The 9,783-nt window shown below is 35.8% G+C and overlaps 1 protein-coding gene across 1 annotated transcript; it reads left to right on the forward strand.

Moving 5' to 3' along the window:
* The first annotated feature begins 6,402 nt into the window (after nucleotides 1–6,402).
* Nucleotides 6,403–7,968, forward strand: LOC107814563 (uncharacterized). Its single transcript, XM_016640006.2, has one exon. It carries the CDS (start codon nucleotides 6,562–6,564, stop codon nucleotides 7,744–7,746), a length of 1,185 nt encoding a protein of 394 aa, XP_016495492.1. The 5' UTR covers nucleotides 6,403–6,561; the 3' UTR covers nucleotides 7,747–7,968.
* The last annotated feature ends 1,815 nt before the right edge of the window (nucleotides 7,969–9,783 follow it).

Consider the following 9,783-nt stretch of genomic DNA (forward strand, 5'->3'; position numbering starts at 1 on the left):
CCAGTTGAGATGAGATAAGAAATATGTTTCTTTGGGACATTGTCCTCACTTTTGACATATATATTGTTGGAGAGTGTGGGATAGCTTTGGAAAGAACTTATAAAATGCATCTTTTTCTGTTTAACCATCCTGTTTTTAAACTCACTGACACGACTAATTCAAATTCAAACAGTAGAAAGCGCGTATGGGCCATTACACAACACTCCTCAGTGGTATAAGTTGCAGCTCCTATGCGCGTCAAAGTATCATCTGAGAAAGGAAAGCTAAGCCAAGCCATTAAAATTTTGAGTCTAAAATGCAAGTCAAATAATATGGCAAAGAAACATTAAACGTAGAATGTTCTTGAAATTAGCTCTTCAGATTGAAAACGGCTATATGGTAAACTCGTAAGCTTCACGTTGTACATTCAAGAATTCAATTTCTAATCATCATTAGTGAATCTATGGATTAATGGATAAATCTATGTTATTACTTTAAAAAGATTTAAGTACCAAGATAATTAAGTTACAATTAAAACTCAGATGCACCACATTTCTAAATATCTGAAAATGGGAGAAACTAAAGAGCATGGCTAGCTACACCCCTTCCCCTCCTCTACACTTCACAACCCCCACCCCCCACCCACAACCCCCCCCCCCCCCCCTCAAAAAAAAAAAAAAAAAAAGAGGATAAAGAAAAGGTATTGGCACATATAAACTTCAGTTAATTCAAATTGTAAGCGGACACAAGAGATCATTTCCTTCATATTTTAGCGGCCTCATTATCAAAATGCTTCCATTTTCGAAAGACTTTTGAGCAATGAATTATGGGAGCATCCCTATTTTAGCCTTTCCCTTGATCATGTCAATTGGTTGAAAAGTGCTCCAGCTAGCTGAAACAGATTCCTCATTTTCTGAACGTTTACAGTGAATTACAAAGGATTTGATTGTTGGTATTATCCCATAATCCTCTGTCCTTGTGCTTGTTACAATTCCTTTGCTGCTTTTTGAAACAGAAGTTGAAACAGTACTGCAGGTTGCTCCTTTCTTGATCCCAATGCTTTTTGGAGGAACCACTTCTGATTTGCCTTTTGCCTTGGTCTTTTTTGGTTTTACTGCAAGAAGATTGAACAATCCTTAATCTCAGGGGTGGATCTAGAATTTGAACATTATAGGTTCGAGTGTGAAATTCTACCATAGCTCATTTGATTTTCCGAGTAGCGGATCTTTTGACATATATACAAGATTTAAGGCTAAGTTAGTGGGCTGGAATGAACTCATAACTTGTACACTAAGTTCGTCCCTGATAAATAACATATATCTTTAGCATGAAGGAATGATCATAGATAACATGAGATGTATAGTCGTCACGTTAATGAGGTTGGACCTGGGAAGCTACATGGTCGGAATGAGGTTCAATTGAATTTCCTTAGTCGAAAAATTATGCTCCACACGCAAATAGAGTAAAAACAAACTTGTGGTGTGTATATATAAAATGTTAAATCACCTTCACGTGAGAAAAGCTTCTAGTAACTGAAAAGGTTGCTTAAAAGTTACTTTAGTTCTTAAGAAATTTGAATTCAACGTGTATAGCATTCTTACATTATTAAAGTTACATTATTATGATTGTAGCACATATAACACAAGAAATTAGAAAAAAAGGGAAAACTTTATAACGAATAGAGGACGATAAATAAGATGATCATGAAGGAATGATCATACATAATGTGAGATGTATAGTCACGTTATGAGGTGCGAGCTACATGGTCGGAGTGAGGTTCAATTGAATTCTCTTAAGTCGAAAAATTATGCTCCGCACACAACCAGGGTAAAAACAAATTTTGGTATATATAAATAAATTGTTAAATCTCTTTCACGTAATAAAAACTTCTAGTGTAACGAAAAAGGTTGCTTAAAAGTTTCGTTAGTTCTTAAGTAATTTGAATTCATATGTAGTATTCTTACATTATTAATACTCTAAATTTTTTGGATCCGCCACTACGCCTATGATTGTAACATATATAACACAAGAAACTTAGAAAAAAAAGGGAAATATACATAACGAATAGAGGACGGTAAAAATTTACCCGCACCAGCTGATCTTATATGGTCAAGGGCACGCAGCAAAGCTGGATTCTCAACTGCTGATGCTAGAGCTTCATTTGGCCTCATGATATTTCCATTTCTTTTTGGTACTTTTGCAACCTTTTCCACTACTTCTTTGTCCTTTGTATCACTGAGTTTCAAGTTACATGACCTTGTTTTCTTTGATGGTTTTGCAAATGGAGATCTTTCAGAAGCCATTAGAGTTGATTGATTAACCTAGAAAAATGGTGGATACTCAGGTTCAAATTTCAGCGGATGCAAGATCACCAAGGGCCCGTTCGGCCATAAAAAAATCACCTTTTTACCGGAATTTTTTTACTTTTTTCAGGATTAATGTTTGGCCCCGATTCAAATTTCACTTGGAGTTAAATTTCAGAATTTTTCGAAAATTTGAAAAACTCCAAAAAGTTATTTTTCAAAATTCACTTCAAATCACTCACAAAAATTAAAAACATCTCCAAATTTCTAAACACAATTCTAATTTTCAAATTTTCACTTTAAATTTTTTTTTTCGAATTTCACAATTTTATGTCTAAATTAAACTCCCACCAAGTGAGTTTTATCCATCTATCCAAGTTTTAAAGTACATGTGCTGGTGGGAGGTAGCAGATATTCCGTGAATTAGTCGAGGTGCGCGCAAGCTAGCCCGAGTACACCGCAATTATAAGAAACATATGTACATGCATAAATTAAACACCATCTAACAAGCATAGCTTAGAAAAATGATAGAGAAATTCATGATATATATAGAGAGAGAGAGGGGGGGGGGGGAGGTGTTCAACTTACTTACTATGAAGAAAAGAAAATGAGAGAGATGCAGAAATGTTGTGTATTGTCAAGGGAAGAAGGAGGATTAAATAGTTGAAATGTGGAAAAGAGCAATTAATATGGAGGCATCTATAATTAATACACTTTTTGTCTTCTCTTTTTTACCATTCAGCCTTGTAACTTTCATTAAATCATCCACTTAATTCCAATAAAAATATTCTTATAATATATAATCCATACTAGTGTTAGATGCACTATATGTGGTAAGATCTTAATTAAGTAGAAGAGATGATTCCACATTAAATGCAGATAGAATTAAAGACAATTTGACCAAGTAATTAATCTTGTGATCTACTTTTTTTTTTTTTGAGGTTTAATTGAAGTGAAAACAAAAAACATGCAAGCATGCAGGATATTAGCATGCATATAATACAATTGTCATTCAACAAGAAATTGGGATATGCATGTTTTATGAAACGTGTTAAACAAAACAACTTTTTTTTTGTTTTAATGGTTGAATGAATATATCTAGGTCTTTTTTGTTTTTTTAATTATCGGGTAATTGAAATCCACTGATATTTCTATTAATTAATTGTGTCATACTCCCTCTCAAAGGTACATATTCTTCGAATACAAATTCGAGATCTCTAATTAAAATTGAGGAACTTTTATCATTTCAACCACATCCTTGGTGGTGTCAACATCTATGACTTTGCACGTGTAATTATACATTCTCATTAAAAATTTAATGCCTAAATCTTATAAGTTTATATTTCATTGTTTTAAAAATCACTTGAAATGAGCTGTAAATTTCCTAATAAAATTTGAAAATTACCGCACGAAAAAAAAATCACTTGAAATAGGGTTGAACAGAAAAAATTGTTCGACTTGTAATGAGTTGAAAGATACACTATTCTGTGGTGGTGCATATTTTAATCGAATCATATAATCGTGCTAGTAAGAATAAAACACGAATATTAAAATTAAAGACTTTCTAAATACAAAACAATGAAATTCTTTTTAAAACAAACTAAAAAGAAAATTAACACGCATAAATTATAAATTTGAACTGTTTAATTTCAAGTAATAATATAAATCTCTCGTGACAGTCTATTTCTCCTTGAAAGCAAATAAGGGTGAAGCTCATTGCTTCAGCATAGTTTAAGTTATTATGGAGATTATTAGTTCAAAGAGAAAATTTAACAATAATAATGGAAAGTATGGTTTAGGGTTATAAAAGTTTTTGAAGATAAAATCAAGGAAATAAAGTGAGGGGTCATTTATAGATTCAAGACATTCCAAAGTCAAAAATCCAACCTAAGTTCATATATATATATATATAGAGACAATTATAAAGAGCAATAAATTGGACTTTTTGTGTTAATATCGGATGATTATATAAACCAAAATGTAATATGAGGCAGAAATATGCAAGAGACAAATTTCTAAACTCATAACCAACAACAATAACAGTAATTACGCATCAATTCCAAATAAATAATGTACATATAATCGTATAAGTTGTGAAAAAATGACAAAACGATGCAAACCGAAATATAATATGATGAGGCAGAAATATGATAGAGACAAATTTCTAAACTCAACAATGGGATTAAAAACATTGAAACAATTCAAGAAAAACAACACACATTAAAAGAATAATACTAGCAAATAAGGAATTACTCACCTACCAAACTTCAGACATACTGTCAAAAGCTTAAAACTTATGCCAAATGCAGACAACCTCAGAAATTACGCTTTGGCAAGCCCAACTTCAAAACCAGTATGTTTGGTAAAAATAGCACGGGTTAGCCAGTTTTTGGATTGGTCATTCAAAAATATCCAGCGTTTGCAAAGTCATTGAACAATAGTCACTATTTTGCTGCAATACGGAAAGTTCCAACATAATATACTGGAGATCGACGCACATGTGTATGAACTTCCAGCATATTATACTGGAACTCCAACATGGAGAAATTTTCCAGCATAATATACTGAAGATTGGAGCACCTGTGTATGAATTTCCAGCATATTATGCTGGACCGGTATATTATATTGGAACTCTAGTATATTATACTGAAAGTTCAGTATATTATACCGGAGTATACTGGAATGCTGGAACTCCAGTATAATATACTGGAGTTCCAGTATACTCCAGTATATTATGCTGAAGTATTTTTTGGATTTTGAACAGTGTTTTTGTTCAGATTTATCTTTACATGAAAAGTAGCTAAATATCAATTACTTTTGAAACTGTGACTATTTTTTAATGACCACTTGTAAATCTGACTATTTTTGAATTTCTCTCGTATGTTTGAAGTTTTTGAAAAATTTAAACCCGTTATTTTTTAAGTATTTTAAAACTTTATACCCATGAGTCTAAAATTGATTCTAAAATGGTTTGACTTACAAAACATTCTGAACTTCGACTGTGTCTTAAATAGCAATCCTCAAATTGGTTAGGAATCTTTATACAAATATCAGGCTGAATTTATTGTTTACTTTTTTAGGTGGTATACTCCGATTATACATAATTGGTATCAGTCTTATATCTGTATATATATATATATATATATTGGGTGGGTGGGTGTGTGTATGGGTAAAATCGAGACAATCTGATTTTCCCTCTCTTTTGATGGGGGCATTTGCATCTACACCTGCTTTTTGTGTGCCTGCTTTGTAAAAAAAATTGCAAGCGTACTCGCTTTTTCGCATAACTTCAACATACGAGGCTGAAGTAGCAAAGACAATCACGCAAAACTTCAGCATTCTAGTAGCGGGCCTGAAGTTCAGCTCTAGAGCTGAAGTTTTTGTGTTGTAACTGGGAAACTTCAGCTTTAGAGCTGAAGCTTTTTTACCACCTATTAATATTACATACTAGATCTGAAATTTCCAGTTACAACACAAAAACTTCAGCTATAGAGTGTTCAATATAGCAACATGCATAGCATTTTGTCCATTGCTGTTAAGCATCTGGGCAGTAAGAAGATGCTCGTTAGCTATTCGCAACACACGACATAGCATGAATTAGGATCAATATGAGGGAAACCTAACTACTTCTTCATTGCTCGTCATTCTTTTTTTCTAAAGAAACAACCATTTAGATAGTACTATTAGTTTTTTAAACGACACATTTAATCACACAGAAAGAGCAAATGCAATTTTATCACCATTCACCAGCCATCATCTAACCAGTCAATTGAGGAATAACAATGAACTTGGAAATTTCAATGATGCCAAAATCGTAGGTTTTTATATTGTTTTAAAATTGAATAAGAATGAGAGCCCCTAAAGAAGAAGAAGAAGAAAATGAAGGACGAGAAAGGGAGATAAAGTTATTTAAAAAGTGGGTACAAGTTAAAAGTTTTTAAAGAAATGGGTATAGGTTAAATGGGGGCGACCAAATAGGGTGCCCGTGCAATTTTTACCTTTTGATGCTTTAAAAATGGGCCTCAGCCAATTGGATTATGGGTGAGCCCAAAAAAAAAATCAAACGGGTCCCCAAGTCCTATGGCCTAGACGTCGGTGCACCGAGTTTCTGTCAAACAAATTTCAGAAGACTAAAATATATACAACGATCAAAATACAGTCTTTCGCTTTCCCCTTTCGAGAACCAAAGCTTCGCACCTGTTCGCTCTTCGATTCCTCTTCATTTCAGGTAAAATTTTCGTAAAATTTCTTCAATTTAAGTTCATAAAAATTCCTAGTAATGAATCACCCAATGCGTAATTTCTCAATTTTCATCCAATCACCTGAGCTTCAGATCTCCAATTATGTCCTAAATCTCGAAAACCCTAACCCTAATTTCACTTTGCAAGACCTCAAATCCAATTTAATGGACAAAATCCATAAATCATTAGGCTCAATTAAGGATAATTCTGTTTATTTTACATTCAATGGTCGGCCCATTAAGGATTCAACTCTATTACATGGTTCTGGGATTAGCCCTTTTTCCACTTTAGTACTCCGTCTTCGCCTCCGTGGCGGGGGTGGGGATGGAGGTGCCACGGGGGCGGAGTCCCGGGACTGTTATCTGAAGATGTATGCAACTAAGAAACCGGATAAAATTGACCCGAATGAAATTAGGTTGTCGAAATGGTTGAATTGTGCTTTGTCTAACGAGTCGTTGAAGCATCCTGTTGTTGTCGATAAGCTTGGGAATTTGTTTAATAAGGAGGCTTTAGTTGAGGCTTTATTGAAGAAAAGGGTGCCTAAGCAATTTGGGTATATAAAGGGATTGAAAGATATGATTCCGGTTGAGCTGTCGGTGATTCCGGGAAAAGAGGATAGAGGGGTTGGTGATGGTGAGGTGATCGGGTTTCAGTGCCCGATAACTGGGTTGGAGTTCAATGGGAAGTACAAGTTCTTTGCTTTGAGGGGTTGTGGACATGTTTTGAGTGCAAAAGCTTTGAAGGAAGTGAAATCCTCGGGTTGTTTGGTTTGCCACAAGGAGTTTGTTGAGAGTGACAAGCTTGTGATTAACGGGAGCGAAGAAGAGGTTGCGGCTTTGAGGGAGAGAATGGAGGAAGAAAGAGCGAAATTGAAGGATAATAAGAAGGTGAAGAAAGGGAAGAATGGGGATGTAGCTTTGAATGGTGAAGAGGCATTGGGGGTGCCACGCTTGAGTGGGATGAAACATGGGATTGAGGATAAGCTAGCAGAAAAGGATGCGAGGAAAGTGGAAGGAAAAGGTAAAGTTGGCATTAACAGTAAGATTGAAGTGAAGGATGTGAAGAATAGTGCGAGTAACGGGTCTGGAAAGCGATTTAAGGCTGTTGATATAGCTCCAGCTCATGCTACAAAGGAAATCTATGCCTCTATTTTCACTTCTTCAAGAAAGACCGACTTCAAGGAGACTTATTCTTGCAGATCTTTGCCCCTTGGAAGAAACTGATCAGCTACTTCTTTTGAGGTGGTATGCTAGTGTCTTGGACTTGGTTTTATTGTCTTAGAATGTTGTTTCTTGAAAGATAGTTACATGCTTGATCACTGAGTCGTAGATGTTGCCTCTTGCCATTTGATTCAGTCGGTACTTTATTGGTGTAACATGACATTTGTGATTGTAAATTTGATATTTCTCGAGTTCTGGTTAAAGACTATAGTAACTTTATGCTCACTCTCTCTTTTACCTTTCTTTTTCTCCCCTTTTGTGGGTGTGGAGTGGGTGGAGGTTGAGATGCCCATTGCTTGTTAATTTCTTATAAATAATTGGTAATGTTGATAATTCTTGTCATTCTGATACCTCTCAATCAGCTGTAAGATAACGTGATGACCACCTTGAAGGTGGTTGACTGTCGTCTCAGATTATTACGCCCTATGTTTGGCTTGTTGCACTGCGTTTCCTGGAAGATGACAATCTCATTTCCTTGAAGGATTGGGTATACCCAATCCTCGTCGAGGCTTTACTGATTGATTAGCTCTCAAGGCTTCATTTATGTGGTGTAGTATCCAATCAAGAACCTTTATACCATTGTAGAAAGGCAGACTATCTTCTGTCAAGAAGCTCTTCTCTAATGAAGAATGGCTTCTTTGTTCCTTTTTCTTTTGGTTTTCTAGATGTTATTCACCCTTTGATTTAATTCTCAATGCAGCTGGAGAAGACAAATTTTCAACAAGGTTTATGTAGTTGTTTTGTGTCATTACGGTTATCTGTTGTTTTCTGTATGTATTGCTTTCTGGTGGTTTTCATGGTCTTCTTGGATGTCGCGTCATTGTGTTGTGCCTTCTCTTAGGCCCTGTACAAATGTGGATTTCATGTGAAGAAAACTGAAATTGCATGAGAATCCTTCCGCCGGAAGAGAGCAATCAGTTGTTTTTGGTCCGCGTCTTGTCTTGACGTGCTTTCCTAACTGCTTCTTGAATTTGTCTCTCATGTTCCTTTAACATGTCTTCCATACTTACCCCCTGCTGGCACGAGTGGTCCGGATAGGATTCTTCTACTTCTCTTTGGCACATAAACCTGAAACAAGGTGGCAAGACAAACTCAAGAAAGCTCAAAAAGAGGAGGAAATGCTCAAAATATCAGAAAGCACATGCAAAAAACAAGAAGGAAGTTATCAAATCATCTTTTTCTCAAATTATCCAAAGCTAACTCTTCAGCTCATGAATAGCAAGTGGATCTTGGACGACTTAATCAGTAGGCCTAAGGACTTCTTATATATGGGTTGTGTGTAGTGTGGGATCAGTTAATATTTTTTGTTTGACTACAGGAAATGAATCAATTTCTTCTAAAAGAACATAAGCCGATTGATACCGCCTAGCTAAACTGTCTAAACGTGTCATTGAGACTTAGAAAATAATTGAATCATACATATGTTTCAAACGTGCAAAAGTTATGGACCAATTCAGACCAGTGGGGTCTGAGGAGGGTAGTATGTACGCAGACCTTACCCCTACTCCGAGGGGCAGAGAAGGGGCAGGGAGGCTGTTTCCAGGAGAGCAACAAGAGACAATATATTAGTACTATCAATAGAGTCATAATAAATAACATAAAATACATAATATAAAATACCAGAATAACAACAATATAAGAAATATAGGAAATACGAAAAGGATGGAGAAAAGGGTGTGAGGTATACTAATATCCAACCTACACAGCCCTGCATCCGTTACCGATCAGTGGCATCCTAAGACTAACTCCTAAATGGCTAGTGTTACTCCAGTGCGCTGTAGTAATACTCACAGACTTCCCCATAATCTACAACCTTAATGCTCGACCTTCACAATTCCCTGTCAAGGGCCATGTCCTCAGAAATCCTAAGTCGTGCTAGGTCCTGCCTAATCACCTCCCCCAATACTTCTTAGGTCTCCCTCTACCTCTCCTCATGCCCACCACAGCCAGTCGCTCACACCTCCTCACTGGCGCATCAGTGCTCCTCCTCTGAATGTGTCTGAACCATCTGAGTCTTGCTTCCCGCATCTTGTCCTCCAT

The sequence above is a fragment of the Nicotiana tabacum genome, chromosome 9, assembly GCF_000715075.1.
Source record: "Nicotiana tabacum cultivar K326 chromosome 9, ASM71507v2, whole genome shotgun sequence".
NCBI classification, from domain to species: domain Eukaryota; kingdom Viridiplantae; phylum Streptophyta; class Magnoliopsida; order Solanales; family Solanaceae; genus Nicotiana; species Nicotiana tabacum.